Here is a 19,697-nt window from a genome sequence, read left to right as displayed (position 1 = left end):
AGACCTACCCAGCGGCCTCTCCTAAGCACGTAGGATGCTTTAAGTAGATTGTGCTTAGTGCCGCGGGCTAAATGGGGATGGAGAGGAGGAGGAGGAGGAGCGATGTGAGTAGCGGCTGGGTACTCACTGGCACCTGGGTATGGGCAGGATGGACACACGGGCAAAGGCTGAGAGAGGGCACAGTCCATTTTTCTCTTAAAGCATTTAAAAATCAGCTTACCTGAAGGAGTCAAAGGTGTTGGCAGCCCAGATGTCCGTGCCCAGCATGTCAAGGGAGCTCTCCTTGTTGCCATTCTAGGAGGGAGGGAAAGGCGGTTACTCGCCGGAAGGCACGTGGCGCAATCCGGACTATGCCACAGGCCAGCACAGCCTCTCCTGCCACCAGCCACGGAGGTGTCCTGGCTCTGTGAGTGGGCTTCTCCACTCCCATGTGAATCCACGCTCACTGCAACTCAGAGGCCCCTCGCCCGCAAAAGCATACCGTGAAGCCAAGGAGACAGTTTGGACCTTGGGGACACAAAGCTGTGGACAACACGGAGCAGACAACACGTAGGCTCAGCTCTGACTCCAGCCCTGTCCTCCTACCCCACTGTCCGCAACCTCCAAGACCCACCAAGCTCCAGCAGGCAGGCTGACATCCCAGCCACGAAGACACCCAGCTTCAGAGTCACAGACCAGTTGAGGTGGGGAAGGACCTCTGAAGCTCATCCGGTCCGAGCTCAAGCAGGGCCAACTACAACAGGTGCTCAGGACCACATCCAGATGGCTTTTGAGTATATCCAAGGATGGAGATACTCTTCAACAGCAGCTACCAAAGCTTGCTGTCACCAACAAGGATGAGGAAAGCCATCTTGCTTCTTCAAGGAGTCATGGTAGCATGACTTCTCCTTGCTCTAACAACAGGCGGGGGACATCAGAACCCTGCACTGTGCCACCTCTGCCATGCACACCAGCAAATGAGTTGACACGGTTATTCTGGTACATGTCCCACCAACACTGAGGTGACGGTTCCTTCCGTCGAGAAGCAAAACCATCACAGCATAATCTGGTGGGAATTCTGAGAAACCTCCAGCAAACTGCAAAGCACCTTGAATTTTGCCGTGCAGCTGCTTTCGGCAAAACCGGTGGCCCGAAGCAAAAGCATCTAAAGCAAAGACGTCACACACATCCTTCATGGTCCCTTTGCACTCATCAGCCTACGCGTGTCCTCCCCACAGAAAGAGGGCTGCCCTCTCCACCCTTTACAGGCGAAGAAGTAAAGCAGGTTGGATTTTGCCTGAATCATTCAAATTAGACTTGACTCGGACTCATATAGGATGGAAACGTAAATGCATTACAAATAGGGAATCACATCTTACCAATTTTCCCCAAAAACTTCTTACACGTATTCAGGTTATTCATAATCTTACACATATTCAGATTATTTAAGTATTTCAGCCCAAATGGCCCCACTCTGGCGAAACAAGTGCTGGAGAAGGCGGCTTCCATATATTCCCCATCCTATAATTTCTGCTATTTTCAAATAATATTAATAATAACAACCGAGATGCTACAAACTCATAAAAATGTGCCTATTTCTTAATGAAGTCTCAGACTTCAGTCTGCCCACGCAGTGAACAGTTTTTCCCAACGAGCAGGATGTGCATCCTTGGTGCACGCTACAGATGGTCGGACTTCACAGCCATTCCCAGCACAACCATCGATTTAGACCCCAGATACTCCAAAACCAGCCACATCGCTCCCTTTTTTTGTCTTCTCCAAGGGGTCCATAGATTATGATTTCAACCTCTGGGCATCTGCAGGTCAACTTGTCTCTGCACAGAAACGAACTACCAGGAACATATAGAATTCTTACGATCAGTTATGGAAGCAGAGCTTTTATTTTAAGCAAATATAAGCAAAATTTTCTCCCACCAAGGACAGAAATTAGTTTTATAAATATTTAGAAGCAACCTCATGCAGCAAAATGAAAATTCACATGCGCGGGTCTTTATAGCTATCACCAAAAGAAGAGATACCTCTTCCTGCAGACAAATCCATTTCTCTTTCCATTTCCTATGGATATGGGATATTTTAAGTAACCGTCAATGAGCCAGCTAAAATAGGATTTCTTAAGAGTAAAGTATTTGGGTTCAGGGAGAAAGAATGGGAACATGTAACCAGCTGCAATGCAGATCAGACAAATCAGCAATAAAGATACTAAATAGCAAAAATTTAAGACAGAGTGGGTTCCTAATGCAACAGGTTATGTCCTAAAATTGTTGCCCAAATCCAGCTTGGAGCAGGACTTATTAAGAGCCCTTCTTCAGCCCTGAAATAAAGCGTCTCGCCATGACCCTCCGATGTTCAGCTTGAGATCTGTTTGGATGTGGAGGGAGAGCCTTGGCACCGACACCTCCGAATCCGCGGTGTAAGCAGAGGCAGCACAAGTTGTCCCACCCAGCCACCCCGCATCTCCTTGGCGCATCAGCTCATCGGTGCTCTAGCCGTGAGCACAGGTGGGTCAGCCTAATCCCGGCAATTAGGGGAAAACGCAGCGATGGTTCAGGTGGTACAGAAGGTCAGATGAGCGCAACCTTCTAGGCAGCGGTTGGGTGCAGCACCCAAACCGGGCTGCAACTCCTGGGCCTCCTAGATGATGTCCCCATGAACTCTTGGAGACGCTCCAAGCATTAGCCAGACTCCATAAAGACGGCGCCGGGGCCAAACGATAACATACCTTGTCATTAAGTTGTGAGTCACTACGGTCATTTTGAGAATTCGTTTCGGTCTTCGATGACCTGTCTTTATAACCGGTTTCTGTCTCGACTCACAAGGCAAGGAGCGTGCTTGCTGCTCAAGTGCATCTGCGCTGCAGGACGCTCACTAAAATGCTCACAGCACGGTACCAAGACTTAATAATAAGGCTTTAAAAAAAGCCAATTCTGAAGCCCAGGGACAAAAAAAAAAAAAAAAAAAAAAAATAATGCATGTATTTAAGAAAAGAAATGACTTGCTGTCAGTTCCCCCAGGACCGCGATTATAACCGTAAGCAGTTTTAACTTGAAGCTCCCAATGACCCAACCCGCAGCTTTAGATAATAATTTTCACCGCAAAGGGGTTAGTACTGCTGAAAATTAATTAAGCCACCAGGAACGATGATTGAGAGACACACTGACAAGAACAACATAAATACCCTGAATGACCAGAGATCCGGTAAAGCTGATCCTTCACCCAGTATGGTTTAAATGCACGGCCATAACCTCTGTCCCTGTGAGCACACGTATCTCCATCCGCTGTCGCCCAACCCCTGTAGCTGCCCACACAAACACAGGGACGGACCACGCCACCGGCCACGTGGACTCTGACTCTTTACCCATGCATGCAGCTTCAGCAAATTCCCCACAAAGTCAGCATTCGTATGCACGCAGCAGCTTTTCAAAGCCCAGCTCAGCGTCCCACCGGTTCCTCTCGCCGCTCCTCATTACCAGCCTCCAGCAAACCACTACAAATCCAAAATCATGCTCTTCGTCACGCGATTGCAACGGCGTTAGCTCATCGCTGTGCTTGGCATTCATGTAGAACAATGCCAAGCAGTCGGCTGAGTCCGTGGTAAAAATTCAGGGATTATCCTGTGTCATGTGTTACTTCAGCATTTCTCAGTTCTACGTTGGAGAAGATTCCCCCACTTTTCCTCCTTCTCAGCTGCCTACAATCCCTGGCTGCACTTTTGGTAGTAAACAAAAAGGACAGACAGATACTAAGCTGCCTGAAAAGGCTCTGATTAAAGGTTTTCTTGTTGAAAGTTGCAAGTTTTCATAAGAAAAATATATACGTTTTGAGGAAGACATTATTATCCCTGCTCAAAGGAAAAGGGATATGTCGAGTTTCACTCCTCCAGAAAGGACCATCACTTTCCAGCAACAACACGGTTCTGCAGGTCCTCTCCCACCACAGCATGGCGTAGGAGGACAGGCTATTTCCTCAAGCTCTCCAGGATGCAGGAGATGAATGAATGGACCATGACTTTGACCACTGGCCCCAAATCTCCCAGGGTCCATCCTCCACTTCCGGCAAAATCAATGCTCATGTGTGCAAAAGCAGAGCAACTCCAAGAGGAGAGAGGACAACAGAGGCTGACTAGAACACGCAGAAGAGGTCCCTGGTCTGAGTTCAAGGAATGGATCTAAAAAGAAATCCAAAGCAAAGCCTTCAAGTCTTTTGCAGGGCAGGAAGGAAACTCGCCATCTAGCCTGGCTGATGGCTCCCACGGAAAGCAGCCGGACTCAAGGTCACACATTTAACATGTGGTACCCACTCATATATCAACTTCTAAGGAAGATTTGCCAAAAAATAATTACAGACATCTCTTAATTTCCCAAATTAAAATACTTCAAGACTTCAAATAGAGAGGAAAAAAAAACAAAACTAATTTCCTTTGCACTAAACTAGCTGACTAGGGACTTCTTTCCCAATATTAAGGCACTCGGCACACCTCAACGGGCTTCTGGAGGCTGAAGGAAAGCTACAGCCCACAGCAGCCGGGTCACACATTACGCGTGAATTAAGTAGGTCTCTGAGGTGTCCTTCATAATTGACACGCACTCACACCCTACGTGTAGACAAACACACAAAACACATCATTAGGAGAGTGCCTCCAGTAAACAGCAAGCAAAGGACACGACTTTGGCACGTTGCTACCAGGTATACCTTGGTTGATTGCCTGAACTGGCTGCTTCTCCCGCGGCTGCCAGATCTGGATCCAGACCCACGCCTGGAGCCCGACCCCGGCCGGGATCCTGCGCTCCCACTGCTGCTGTGATCCCACTCTCCCTGGAAACAACAAACAGCTCGCTTTAGTCAAGGGCAACGCCGTCCCACACCCAGAAAAAAACACTGATCTCGTGAGCCAGGAGAGCTCCAGCTCCCAGACCTACAAAACCATGCCCACACCCAACACCCTGATTTTGGGGCTTTCTCAAGAGTTTTTTAACATGTTGTGTTGACACATTGCAAAGGGATGACATCGTGGGAGGCTTCAATGAAGATAAGATTTGGCTCTAGTCTATGCACGGGGAAAAATAATACTTACCTCGTTCTGTCTTCAGGAGGATTATGCATTTCAGTAACCCCACAGCCTCTAAAACTGCTTAAGGGCATTTGGATGCTGCCCTTAACAACTTGCTTTAACTTTTGATCAGTCCCGAATTGGCAGTTGGACTAGATGATCCTTGTAGGTCCCTCCCAACTGAAATAGTTCAGTTCTATTCTATTCTATATCCATACCCTTAATTCCCCTCCCAAGCCCAAATCAATTTTTGCCTATTAAGGAGCCATGCCCAATACTCTCCTTTATTTTCCTAACACTTGTTCTGCTGTCAAGCAACCCGCAGGTTTCTTGTTCAGCTGACAGCCCTCAGGGCAAAATGAGTCATCCGAAAACCAGAATAACTCACCTGACCGGCCCTATCTACCCAAACATCCCACAAGGTGCTTGGGGAGAAAGGCGGATATTGTCAGGGTAATTGCTCCAAAAGCTTTGCTCAGAGGCTTGGGAAAGACCTTTGAAGTGACCTAAGATGATTAGAAAAACATTAAATCACAGAGCGCAGAATAGTCAACTCTTTCAGGTACTCTGAAAAACTGGGAAATACAAAGGGCAGAATGTGTTTCAGGACTGGTACGAGAGCTGATGCTTAAAGAGGGTTTCTCATGTCTCGGATATCGTTGTGGGGCTACACGAGCCCCTGTGGACACTGCCACTGGCTAAGACAAGTCCAGGTCACTAATCTGGGGGCACAGACCACGTCTCAGCTCTACCACTGGGCTGGATGGGGCAAGGAGACAGCTGCCCAGAAGACCCTAAGCTACCTAATAAAGTGATGCTATCCAGTGGTCCAGCACAGACCTTAGTGAACATGAAACGTGTAAATATTTACTCAACATGAGGGACCGGAAGCAAAATGCATTCAGTACTGGTTTCTCCATTGCTCCAGTTGTCCACCCTCAAACCTAGCAAGTCTCAAGCAAGCTTAAATATATCGTGGTTGCTATAGCTCAAAATCGTTACTGACTTCAAAAGAGGAGGTCTTTTGTTGTATATAGATGAAATTTGAGAGGTTGTAACACGTGGTGGGAATAACCACAACAACAGTAGAAAGCACCTTCTTCCCTCCTCATCGCACCCTGACCTGAATTTCCCAGTGGCTGAGAAATTCCAAGTGGCACAAAGTTAAGGCCGTTGTCAAATTGGCCTGAAGGGAAATGAAACTTCATCGATGCCACTTGTAAGACACGGGCAGGTGGCCACTTTGGGAAGCCTTGGGGAAGAGCTGGTCTTGTAGGCATCCCGAGAAGTGAGAAACATCTCATTTGACGTGGGAAAGACGCGCACCAACGGAAAAGGTGGTTGGGAAAAAATGAACCCTCACCACCTAGATGTTCAAAGGATGAATTACCAGTTTACTGTATCCTACACACTGAACATCATCTTCATCCACATATGAAAAATTTCTGCGCCAAATGCTACAATGAGACCAAGTCAGCATATGCACCTTTTGCTTCAAAAGAGACATTGAAAATAAACATCACCGTCCGGTTATATTCAGTTGACCCAACTTTTGGTCACGGTTGCCTGCAGACAACTTGATGTTATGCAAATTCCAGAAACGCGGCTGGCCACAATAAAACCCTTATGAGAAACGGGGAGACTGGTACCACCATGCATCAATGTCCAAACTCACCGAGACAAGCCAGCAGATACGGCACGAACCAGTTGGATAAAAATAACAGGTACCTTTTTACTAAATCAGCTTGTCTCCTGGCTCTGACTCGTGGAATGGGGTCTTCTCCCTGTTCACATTCCTTATTTTTATCACACCCTATTAATATTTATATTTTAAACCAAATTATTTAAAAAATAAAAAAAAAAAATATGTTGAACTAAAAATTGTTGAAACTTCTGTCGAAGCTGAAACAGCCCAACCAAGTACAGCCTAAACTCACTCATGTTCAAACTCACCTGCACAGTCAAGCTCAATATTTTACCTAAACTTCTAATTGCCAAAGATGAACAACTTTTTACTGCTACCTTACTGATGGGGTTTCAAATCTCCAGAAGAGAAAGACGTTTCTGGTGGCTTTGTGTCCTCTAGTAAAGCCCTTTCATGCTAAAATGAACCCCCTCTGCAAGCTCATACCAACCTCATGGGTGATGACCAGTGGGCAAGAGTATGCGGGTAATGATCGTTCCTTAAAAAATATCAACCAAGCAACAAAACCCCTCCACCAGCATCATCTCAAAAACCATAAAACTCCCATCCCAAACCCAATACAGGCATCTGGACTTCAGCAGAAAGCCGAGGCTCCGTGGCGGTGAGATGTGGTACTGCTCACCCTCCATGCCGTAGTGTGGCCACCTATATGTCTCCCCTACAGCGCTCTTGCTAAATTAATTCAGTGTGTTGTAGGAACAGATTTGTCCGCAGCTCTGATAAAAGCTAAAGAAACAGTTACAAGGGCATGAAATTCTCCATCTCATGCCCTTGCCTCCTGCCAACCCAAACCCCCATCATCTAACACCGTTACTCTCTGCTGTGCCCTCAAAAGACCAAGACTCTCTTAGTCTCTCTCAATATCCCAAACAACCCTTAAACTCTTGTTCCCAGCTCTTATTTGGGCTCCTCCACCTACCATTCATGGTCTACGTTCACCAGCAGATGGGACCTCTGAGCCACACTTTGGGGTTTGGAGGGATATGTCACCCCCTCCAGAGACTGATTGCCAGCTCCTGGCTCTAACTGGTGGAATGGGGTCTTCTCCCTGTTCACATTCCTTATTTTTAATCACACCCTATTAATCTTTATATTATTTTAAAAATAAAATGCCAATCCTTCTGGCCAAGCTCCGCACCCTCTTGGGAACAGCGAGGCTTGTGCACATTCACACTGCCAGCCACCCTCCTTCGGAAAGTAGCTGTCAAATCTAACATTTGCATTTTAATTAGCAATAATCATATGTTTCACTTACACTGCAATTTTCACCTTCGCAGCTAGCTCTTTGAGGCATGAACTAATTAAGCCCGGCTCCCTTTGCCAGCTCAAGAGTTAATACTTTCTGCTGCTTCGGTGCAAGTTTGAAAATCCCATTTGCAGGAAAAGGCGTTAACTTTCCCCAACGCACAGGCAATAAACGGAAACGCAGTGACCACCCACGTGGTTGCTCTCAGTGATGACAAGTATGGGTGAAGTTGGTTGTGTCCGTAGAGGTGCAGACCAACCATAGAGGTGTAGACCAACCACAGAAATACCACAAGCTTTAAGTGGCCTGAAGACATCAGTGGATTCTTGAAGGGACTCGTGTTCAATTGTATGTAAAAATTTCAGTATTCGATGTACAGCATTCACGGCCTAAGGTGGGCCAGAGAAAAAGGAAAAAAAAACAAAAAAAACCAAAAAAAACCCCACAAAAAAACAACTCAGAAAGCTACAGGACTTCCCAGGACACAAAAGCCTTTGAGATATCCTCCAGCGTTAATAACGCTCTCACCACTGCACCTCCAAGGAGCTCCCTAGATCAAGTTGTGGAGTGTCCTTCAAATGACTCCCAAACTTTGAGTCTTAATCTTGGTCAGAACAGAAGACAGCTATCATGGAAAAGGTCCTTTTTGAGGTTTTTCTGCAGGAGAGGTTTTCACACACCCACTTTGTGCTGCAGCAAAATCTTCCAGTTATGCAGAATTTTGACAATGGACTCCAAGTATCTCCCTGCTCTTCTAGACCTATTCAAAAATAACCACTCCAATTTTTCTATGGAAAAATAATGATTTAATTGTTTTAATAATTTAAAATGCACCTTTTAAGAAAAAAAAAAAACATGAGATTACTCTAAACATTTTAGTAGAGACAAATTTCTAGCTTTTATCTTCTCAACGTATTGCATAAAGCTATGAGAAAAACAGAAAAAAACTTACCCTTGGAACTAGATGATCTTTAAGGTCCCTTCCAACTCCAACCAGTCTATGATTCTATAAAAGTATCATGCAGAAAGCCCAACCACTTTGGCTCTGCTCCTTCCCTCCCCAGGTCCATGTCCACCTTCTCCAGCCCTCTCCAATCCGGTATGGTACCTGCTCAATGCTTCGGTAAAGGCACAGCAGAAGGGACACCAACCATCACTTAGAGCTTTTCTCCCATCAGGAAAAGTAAGGTTTTACCTATACCTGTGCCACAATACAGGACTGAAGGACCTGATGGGCTTGGGAGTTGGAGGTTAAGCCTAGAAGATCTTTCTGGACTCCCCAGGAAAGGGCCAAACCTGTGTGGTTGTCTTCCTTCTGGACAATATCAGAAGAGACACATAAGCCAAGGATGTGCTAGATACCTTGTTTACGCATAAGGATGAAGATGCGAAGGAGCACTGAGAGCACTCAGAACGGCACCGAGAACTTGACGTGCCACAGAAACCCAGCAGCAAACCCCTGCCCAAGCCTTGGAGGAAATGGCTCCGTCATCCCTTTCCCGCCAAGAGCTTCGGCACTTGTTGACCTATTCAACCAAATCTGGAAGAAGAATGGAGACCTCAAAGCTAACTCGGCTACTGCAAGTTTCACGGAACTAGAGCGTGGGAAGCTCTCCTTTCAGTGGGCAGACCAGCATCACCCTGTTTGCTCTACACAAATGGAAACTGAGGGTGACAAGACGTCCTCCCATGTGAGTCACCAGTGACGCCAGGCCTAGAAGACACCTTCCTCCATCCTTGGTAAGCAGCAACAGTTCTAAATTAGGCAGCAAAGCAGTGAAGCATTTCACTCCCATACCTTCAGACACTCAAGCAGGTGTCTGCTTCACACAGGGCGGTGCTGCTTCACGAGGTTTATCCCAAACAGAAGTCCCAGAGAAAGTTAAACCTATATATTAGCTAAAGGACTCGATTTCTTTCTCAGCAGTCCTCTCTGACCGTAATTGAACAGGGCTGCATTCACTTCATGGAGGGAGTGTCACACGGCAATTACAGGCAGAAAACCATTAAGTGACTGGTTTCTTCAGAGTTGCTCTTTGATCATGGGCAGTTCACCCCACTTAAAGATTTAAGTTCGTCCCCCGTCAGGCAGGGCTACACCAACCTGTATTCACTGGCAAAGCCTCAAAGTAACTCCCTGTCTTTCACTTTCTCTTTTTCTTTTGGAAACGAGACAGTGGTGACTGCAGCATCTGCCAGCACCCACTTGTCCCAACAGGTCTTCAGCACGGTGGCCAACCTCAACCAAATTCAGTGTACAAACTGGCCCTGGGCTATGACACAAGTGGGTCGGCGAGATGGAGAACCCCAAACTACCCCCAGGATCATCCCTCGCGTTTCGCTCGGCGAGAAAACCACTGCGCTTCAGATCCAGACCCAAGGCTGGGCGACTAAATCCAGACACGGGCTGTCTAACCAGCACGGGGAAACGAATTAAATCTTCGGTCGAGAGATCCTGCCAGCCTCTTCGCAAGCAGCACCCACCCACTCTCCAGCACTGATCTGGTTAGTCAAGGATTTGGGGCATTATACGCTGCCTGCTGATGTCAGCGGATTTAAGCTGGCAAGCGGACGACTTCACCGCTGACTTGAGAGGTTTACACGACGGCGGTGCTGGTCGCAACAGCCTGAGTCCAACTCTTGACCTAGTGACGTGGCCACTGCCTGAGACCGTGCTCCTTTCCCACCTGCCTCTGCAGCATCCATCGGGGAGCATTTCCTCGTGTTTGACCCCAGGCGGTGAAGCAGCACTGCAAAAAAAAAATAATCTCTGGACTCGCAAGAGAAATCTGCGCCGATAATTTTATAGAAAGTGAAAAAAAAAAACCAAACAACAACCCAAAATAAGTTTCACTGCGCATTGAAATCTGCAGTTCCCCAAGAGACAACCTTCACACGTCGCCCCATCCCCACTATTGCCTTTGCTTTGGCAACGTAGCAGCTTTTCCAGCCATGGCTTCATATGGTTGGAAGCCAAGCACTCGTCATCAGAGAGGGTTTGGAGGTTCAGGTGAGACACGTGAAAGAGGGACCCGAAAGGTTTGAGTGGATCTGCTCTGCTCTCAGCCCACACGCAGCAGTCAAAAGATGCCTTCCCCAGCTGCACCTCCCCAAAGGAAGGCAGGTCAGATGTCCTCTGCCTACAGCCTGAACTCACACGACGCGAAGCATCTCCCACCTGGAAACATTTTGGCACTAGCCCAGCACTGTGCTACTTTGAGCCACGGACACATGGAAGATAGTTTAACGTGATGTTAGCTTTGATTTTGTGGGAACTTCTCATGCTTTCCTTATCAGCACGGCTTGGGCTTGGGTTCAGGTATCCTTGTGCAGAACGTGCCAGGCTCGGTGACAATGGCACACAATCCCTACAAAGCCCTCTACATCTCCACGCTACCCAACAGCACAGGACACTCAACATCTTACACTGTTGACTTGTCAGCACAGCCCTTGGGATGCTCTTGACCCCGGCCAGGTAGTCCTCTCCAATCAATGCCCAAGAGTGGCAACCCACCACCTCTGCACACCACAAACATGCTGCTCTTTCTACTGGCTTAACTGGAAGGCAAACCAAGCCATCTCCTCCACCACCAGCTGCTTGTCCAGGACAGCAGAAGGGTGCTACTGGCAAAGTGTAGGATAATCCAGACGGGATCCACACACCCTCCCTGCTCCTTCACTGTTCAGTAGATAGGCAATATGACCATCAGCTGGAGAAGCCTCTGAGGTCCCCAACCATGCAACAAGTCCCTGCTGCAGCCAGTGGGATGCGGACACACATGCAAATAAGCAGTAAAATAAACTGCACTCCTATTTACTGCCAACAAGGCAGGCTTTTGCTTGGTGACGATGGGTGACAGCCAGCCACCATGGGGAAAGGGATGGACTTGGCCAGGAAGGAGGATTTTCAACACTCCCTCCCCCCACCGCCCGGAGAAATGGGACAAAACCCGCAGAGTCGCTCTGGTTTTTGTTAATGCCCTTTCCATAAGGGGAGCCTGGGACGGAGCTGCTGCCAGGTCTTTCATGTACCAAGAGCTCCGCTGGCTCTCTAAATACATACCATACCAGAAGTCTTTTACTTAATGAATCGCTTTCAGAAATATATCAAAGAGCTGCCTACTTGCAACAGCCTCACAAGGGGAATGCAAATAAAGTATTATATAAAATCTTCCCACCGGGTCTTTTTGGAAAAAAAATAAAAAATATGTCCAAACATAAAAAGATTTAAAATGATTCCATTATCTAAACTTTCCGCATTTAACTATGGTGCTCAGATAGTATTTTGCGTGCATCGATGGAGTGGTCTTCACCCCAGAGGCTCACACGGTGCTAGCAGACCTTCTGGGGGGTATCGCTCAAATGCAGCGGGGTTTAGCGGAGCACGGCAACGCCATGCAGCAAACGAAAGCGTTCACAGTAGGAAACAAGGAGAATTATAGATGAGCTGAATGTAATTACGAGGCCGGGATTTTCTCATCGCACCAGGAGTTCACGAAACGTATCTCATGAGATCTTCCACGAGCAGACCGTCTTCTCACAGCCACATGGCCAGAGAATTGGAAAGACCAGAGGAAAAGGTTTCCAGGGGAAATTTTCTCCATTTTTAAGCAACTGCTTTGCATGGGATGCACAGTGCCAGCCAATTCTCCAACAGCTGCTAATAGCAGATGTCCCATCAAGGAGTATAAGAGCAGGGCAAGTCTGGGGTGGTCTTTCCCAGAGATACCCGACAGTGTCAGAAAACCAGCAATTTAGGAATATCCTGGACTGCAGGTTGCATCAAGAGACCTTATATTTACCCTTAAATTGCACATTATCCAGGAATTGTTCTCAGCCCCACACTTATACTGTGGATGCTTACATACACACATATATAAACGTCTATATAAATACATAATACACCTATACAGCGAAAAAAATATCTTTCTTTTATTTGCCTTAACCTTGCTGGATCCCACAGACAAGAATTTCAGAGGCATCAGGTACTTTGGGATGCAGAGCGGGATTTTCAGGCATGGGGAAGTCCACTTCACTCTAGGCTCCCCTATAACATTTAGGAAGCCAATTACTTTTGGCCTCGAACTACTCTGCCTGCGCAGAAAAGGAATCAGATGCTGATTATATTTTCAGGACTAACCTGAATTTCCATATAAATGCCCTTTCTGATCGTCAGGTTAGAACTGCGTGAGGCATATCATGATCACCAATACATAACCCACGTTTTCATAGCTGAAGCCAGCAGAAATCTCGCATCCGAGCATTTTTCAACTAAGACTGGTGCCTATTGCACAACCGGCAATGCAGAAATCTCAGCTGGAAATAAAATAGGAGAAACAAGAATTCGATTTTCCAACCAACCCCCCCCAAATCCATATAAAATTGCAACAAGAACAACAACAAAAAAAAGCCACAACATCCCCTGGGAAATGATTAGCCAGCTTTTTCCTTCGCAGGTTTGAAGAGTGATTTTAAATTGACATGCAAGACAAACACCTTATTAATGGATGACTTTTTTTTTTTTTTTTAATGTTTAAAGCTACTAGTGAAAAATCAACAGCCAGAAATGGTAATAAACTGAGCCTAATTCTCACCAGCAGCGTTTCACTCGTACATCAGTAACAGCAAGAGAAACGCTTGCCTGGACAGAAGAACAATAGCTTGCAGCTCCTCTTCGGTGCCAAGGAAAATTTGTTACTCGCTGTTAAAGGAAGCCCAACATGGAGAGAGATAATTATTAGCTCCGCTGCAGGCTGGGAAAGAGCCCAAACGCAGGGAAAACAGCTTGGGCATCGGCGAATGTGATTTGTATATAGAAAACAAGCTCTGTGCTGGAGGAGATAGGTTTAATTCCCAGGGAAAAAAAAATGCCAACAAAAAAAAAAACCACAACAAAAAGAAACAACCTATAAGTTGAAACAAAAGAGAGCGCGGCACCAGGCAGATGGAATATGTCAGGGCTGCATTGATTTGAGTCAGGAAAGCATCACTCTTGCGTGACTCCTGCATCCTCCTGTGGTACCCACCAGAGAGTGGCACATCAGCTGAGCCCTCGAGTGAAGGGCCAGGGACCTTCTGCCCCCAGGAAAACACCCGGTCCCACCAACGCTCCGAGCAACCCAAGGAGGTTCGATGGAAACGGCCAGCCTCCCAGCTGAATTTCAAGCAGCTGGTTGCGGCGGTGGGAGGGAGCCCAGCCGGGGTTTTGCTGCTGAATATCTCAGAGCAGATCAAAGGTATAATAAATTAAATCCACAATTCCGTCTGCCGCCTTCAGTGGTTCATCTGAAGCAGCATCTCCGTACAGCACCTTCCCACACAACAAGATCTTGTCTTTGTTCTGTGCTGGTGTTTGTATAGATGCTCCCAGCATCCTTGCATCCAGGCACACGGCAGGGAGGAGACACGTGAGGCCCCATCTCACAGCCCAGCAGCTTCCAGCATAGCTCTGCACGGGAAGAAGCTGTGCCCAAAACGCGAGCTGCAATACGCACTGCTCAGACCGGCACCGCCTCTTGTACCACCATGCAAGGGGCTCCCAGACTTCTCATGGATCCCATGTGTGGAACTGAAGCCTGGAGGACACCAAGGGTCTGGAGGACAAACCTTATGAGGAACGACTGAGGGATCTGGGGTTGTTTAGCCTGGAGAAGAGGAGGCTGAGGGGAGACCTTATCACCCTCTACAACTACCTGAAAGGAGGTTTTAGAGAGATGGGAGCTGACCTCTTCTCCCTGGCGACAAGTGATAGGACAAGAGGAAACGGGTTCAAGTTATGTCAGGGCAGGTTTAGATTGGATATTAGGAAGCATTTTTTCACTGAAAGGGTTATTAAACATTGGAATAAGCTGCCCAGAGAGGTGGTGGATTCACCATCCCTGGAGGTGTTTAAGAAAAGGGTGGATGAGGTGCTTAGGGACATGGTTTAGAAGTGGTGGTGTTTTTATCAGGGTAGGTTAATGGTTGGACTTGATGATCTTAAAGGTCCCTTCCAACCTCACTGATTCTATGATTCTAAGCATGGCAAGAGCATCAAAACCACCAGCCTGAAGCCCCTTCTCCAGGTGGGACATCCATCAGCCACAGCAACTGCAAATGCCACTTCACCCTTTCCTGCAGCCAGCTCGGTCTCGTATTTTCCTTGGGCAACTCTGTAAGAGTTGATGGTCACATGGTGGCACAGCAGCTCCTCAACCAGGTGACAACATTCAAACCCACACCTCCACCCTTGCCAACCCTCTCCCATGCCAGTGCTCGCACAGAGGAGGGACAGCCACCTCCAGTGACAGCAGCAGCGCTTGGTAAATACTTTTCACTGATGTTCACACCACGTACAACCACCAAAACCACCAAAACTGATTCACACCTGGCTTCTGTCACTGCAAACCCAACACAGGCTCTCAGCACTTACAATTTTGCTTCTTTTCCCAGTTCACCCTCTCAGCTATTTAATTCTTTTCCCTGCAACACCATCTTTGTGCTGCAGCACATAACCAAGAAGCACAGCTACACAAAGCTCCCTCATCCCAACTACATCTCATACTTCCAAGTCAGCTTTGATGCTCCAAATAGGTCCCTTGCACGGGTGGCAATAAGCAGCTCTTCAGGAAAAACTCCATATTTTTTCCCCTTTATGGCAGAGCAATAAGCTCCTGGTTCAAAGCATCCAGCCACACATCAGGGTGTTGCTCACCTCCCACAGTTTCGGTGGGAACGAGCTTTCGGATGCCGAGCAGAGGGACAGTTCTCCCCTTCCATGGGAGAGGGAAAGCTGGCAGCATGGGCAGGCTCCACGCTGCCAGATGAGGCAGTACAAGAACAAAAGGCAAAAGCTTGGTGAGAAAGAGCTAAACACAACCCCTACCTGATTGTGTTCGTGAGATGACGAGCCCTTCCCTCGGGATGGGGAACAGCTGCCATCAAGCTGCTCGCTACAATCCGCCGTCCACTGTAAAAGGGATAAAAAAAAAGGGATTGTGTAAAATAATAGCCGGGCTGGGAAAAACTGCTGTGTCAGTCCACAGCACACACCAAACACCGTCAGGCTGTGGGCATCACTGTACACTTGCAGCCCCCCCACCCCCATTGAGGATGATCCCAAAGGCTTTGGCTCGGAAATGCTCCACCCGCCAACAGTGAGCAGAGGGAAGAGGCAGAAACAATCACAGGAAGGCACCTGAAATGATGCTTCGCAATAAAAATACATCCCCAGTATTTCCCCGCAGACTCCAACCGTGTTTGGTATCCCAGGCATGGGTGGTACGCACCAGGACAGCTTGACTTGACTACTCTTTTCCATGGACACTCCCATGGAAAGTTGGGAATTTTCTGCTTTTCCCACTTCTGTTCACTTCAGGGACAAATATGAGTCCAGAGCTGCCAAAAAACTATGTTTTTATTTTAAACAAAAAAAAACCCCAGAGCCTAAAGCTGCAGGTTTAGCCATTGCCATATGGTGCAGATGTGATGTGCAGCCTGGATGGCAGCCCTGCTGTCACACCAGCTTCACCCCATGATGAAGGACATGGGCACTGGGGGACTTCTCAGTCATAGGGGGAAGTCAGCAGCATAGCAAACAAATATCAAAGATGCTGCTTAATCCTAAAGTCATTCTGTTGTCCCCCCCCAACGTTGAGACTGAACCTTGGTGACCAGTTCCATTTCTGAGGTCTTTCGTCCTGGAAGCACCTTGCTGCTCCAGAGACACTGACCGCTTGGATGCCATCACCAAAGCTGAAGCGCCAAGAAAATGAAAAATCAATTCTGTACAAACAGCAACTACCCGAGAGCTTCGCAACAAGTACGGATGAGCTCACAAATAAGAGGAAGAGCCACCACTAGAACTGCTCACCATCCCTGCACAGCTCTGCCCTCATCGGAGAACCCATGCTACCTCAACAGGATGGGAAACATCAGCCTCGCCTTTAATGAGTTCTTTAATGAGTTCTTTAATGAGCTGCCTATCGCTCTCCTGCTACTTCTGCTGACCTACCTGGAGAAGCTCATGATGCTATCACGCTTGAGAGCCTTCTGCTAGACCTATGCATATCTCCTTTGACAATTTTGAGTGCAACCACGGGGCTGGAAAGTTCTCTGAAGGTACAGCTCACCCATTATTATGTCCACAGCCCAAAGAAAACGGCATATTCCCCCTAACTTTCCTCTTTTTTTTTTCTGGTGGGAGCAAGGCTGGAGACGCTCCCACAATGGAAATGTTCACACTCTGGGATTCTCTAGACTAGAGACAGATTCATCTCCCCTGTGAGCGGCGTGGAGGATGGAGGAGTGTACAATGTGCTTCTCCTTCCTTCCCCCAGCAAGGACAGCAGTTATCTGGGGATGTGGTATCACCCGAACATCTCGTACACGTGGGTGAGAGGATTTATCCTCTCTCAGGCAGGGAAAACATTATTACAGCCACAAGGAAACGAAGCGCAGGGAGATTAAGTAACTTGCCCAACATTAAAGATTAAGTTGCTGGCAGAACCTTGCAGTTAAAAACCATCTTCTTGGTCTCAGTCCAGCGCCTTCCCCCTAAACCCATCCTTTTTCCTCCAGCTCTCATTAAGAGGGAACAGGTCACCTTCAATCAGGCTGGCTTCCACCGGGGTTACTCCAGCGAGCTGCAGGATACATGCGTGTTTATTCCTTGCTTTGCTAAGAAGCGATCAGGAAGAGAAAATAGGAAATAAAAAATTCCTGATTATTTCTTGTGCAAATTCGGGGTAGGAGGTGGGAAAATTAATAACTTTGGGAGACAACAGTTAATTCCTTCCTAACGCATCCCGTAAGACATGGGTCCATAAAAGCAGGTGACCTACGTAAAAGCCCATCCTCACTTCTTGTCCCATATACAGCCCTAAAAATATGAAACTTCATTTTGCCGGAGTTTCAGGTAGAAATCCTAATTAAACTTACACGCCAATAGTCTGGGGTACAACCACATTTAGTTGCTTAATTTGAGATGCCACTAAAGGGGGTCTAATTAAAAGGTCCAACGTTCAGGTCTTTTACTATTATTCATTTTTTCTTTAAAAATAAAACCTGACCATCTTTAAAGACAGCATTCCCAGAACTGACATTAAAAACCCAGCAGCTCTTTTTTTTTTTTTTTTTTTTTTTTTTTTTTAGGCCAGGGAGGAAAGCTAAAATCCCATTTCCACAACTGGAAGTTGAATTTGGTTGTTGCAACCAAAGATCTTAATGTAAAACTTGTCCACGGGCTGCCACGAGAATTCGCAGCTTTTGTCCTGAAGATGGGCAGAGGTGTGGACAGGCTACAAGCAGTTGTAAAACTTTGACTAATTATTTATTTCTAATTCAATAGTATTTCTAAACTTGACATGTTAAATAAAGCAGCACTTGCCTCTTTGACCTGAAGCCCCCCAAAGCATCACTTCAAACACAGCCATCTTCCAGCCTTAGGTTAAAAAAAAGCACTATAAAGTATTTTGGATCACTTAACTTTTAAATTTAGTTTCTCCTACTCCTAACAGCTTTGATCCTCAAATTGTAAAAAACCTCTTCAGCAAAATCTATTCTTAAAAAGGTTCCTTTGATTGGTAATTTCTTTACACCGAGCTAATATATAAAGAGTCCAAAGCTCTGGATTAGACTCTCAGCTCCAGCAAACCTGCAGAGCTCAGATAAATCAGATAAACGCAGAGAAGAATGGGATCCTTCATGTATAGAATCATAGAATGGTTTGGGTTGGAAGGGACCTTAAAGACCATCCAGTCCCAACCCCCCTGCCATGGGCAGGGACACCTCCCACCAGCCCAGGTTGCTCCAAGACCCGTCCAACCTGGCCTTGAACACCTCCAGGGACGGGGCAGCCACAGCTTCTCTGGGCAACCTGCGCTGGGGGCTCACCACCCTCACAGAAAAGAATTTCTTCCTTATGTCCTATCTAAATCTACTCTTTTTCAGTTTAAAACTGAAAATTGCCCCTTGTCCTGTCACTCCAGGCCTTGGTAAAGAGTGTCTCTTGGTTGTTCTTATAAGCCCCTTTAGGTACTGGAAGGCTGTAATAAAGTCTCCCTGGAGCCTTCTCTTCTCCAGACCGAACAACCTCAACTCTCTCGGCCTGTCCTCACAGGAGAGGTGTTCCAGCCCTCTGACCATTTCCATGGCCTCCTCTGGACTTGCTCCAACAGGTCCACATCTTTCTTGAACTGAGTTGGACGCAGTACTTGACCTCCCGGCCACACTTCTTGTGATGCAAGCCAGGATACGCTTGCCTTTCTGGGCTGCAAGCGCACATGGCCAGCTCACGTCCCATTTGTCACCTACTGGTGTCTCCAAGTCCTTTTTTGCAGGGCTGCTCCAAACTCATCCATTCCTCAGCCTGTATTGATACTGAGGATTGCTCCAATGCAGGAGCAGGACCTTGCGCTTGGCCTTGTTGAACTTCACAAGGTTGACACGGGAAAGCGAACTCCTCCATGCCGGACTTGGGGACATTGGCTTTTCCACCCTGGGGTGCATGCGGCAGGGGATGGGAGAAGCAGTCACCTCTGGAACTAGCAGGAGAGCACCATGCCCTCGCCACCCCTACCACTCCTCCCAATTTAAAGGCAAAACAAAGCCCTCGGGAGGCAGGGTCTCATTTGTAAGCAATTAATAGACTTGAGCGTGAAACGAAAGACAAAACAACCTGCAACAAAACTTCTCGGCATGCTGGAGGAGGTTGTGGTCCT

At 47.2% G+C, this 19,697-nt stretch overlaps 1 protein-coding gene across 1 annotated transcript in view; it reads right to left on the bottom strand.

The window, feature by feature from the left end:
• The window catches only part of CTIF (cap binding complex dependent translation initiation factor), a 152,368-nt gene that overhangs the window by 100,875 nt on the left and 31,796 nt on the right, over positions 1-19,697 (bottom strand). Inside the window, exons 3-5 of the mRNA XM_082497404.1 lie at positions 15,863-15,946; positions 4,690-4,812; positions 221-294 (exon numbers count right to left, since the gene is read on the bottom strand). Coding sequence (XP_082353530.1) covers positions 221-294; positions 4,690-4,812; positions 15,863-15,946 — 281 coding nt within the window. The remainder of the gene's footprint in view (positions 1-220; positions 295-4,689; positions 4,813-15,862; positions 15,947-19,697) is intronic.

Source organism: Vanellus vanellus, assembly GCF_965231255.1.
Source record: "Vanellus vanellus genome assembly, chromosome: Z".
Lineage (NCBI taxonomy): Eukaryota > Metazoa > Chordata > Aves > Charadriiformes > Charadriidae > Vanellus > Vanellus vanellus.
Note: the sequence above shows the minus strand (reverse complement) of the source record. Positions and strands in the feature narration are given on the sequence as shown.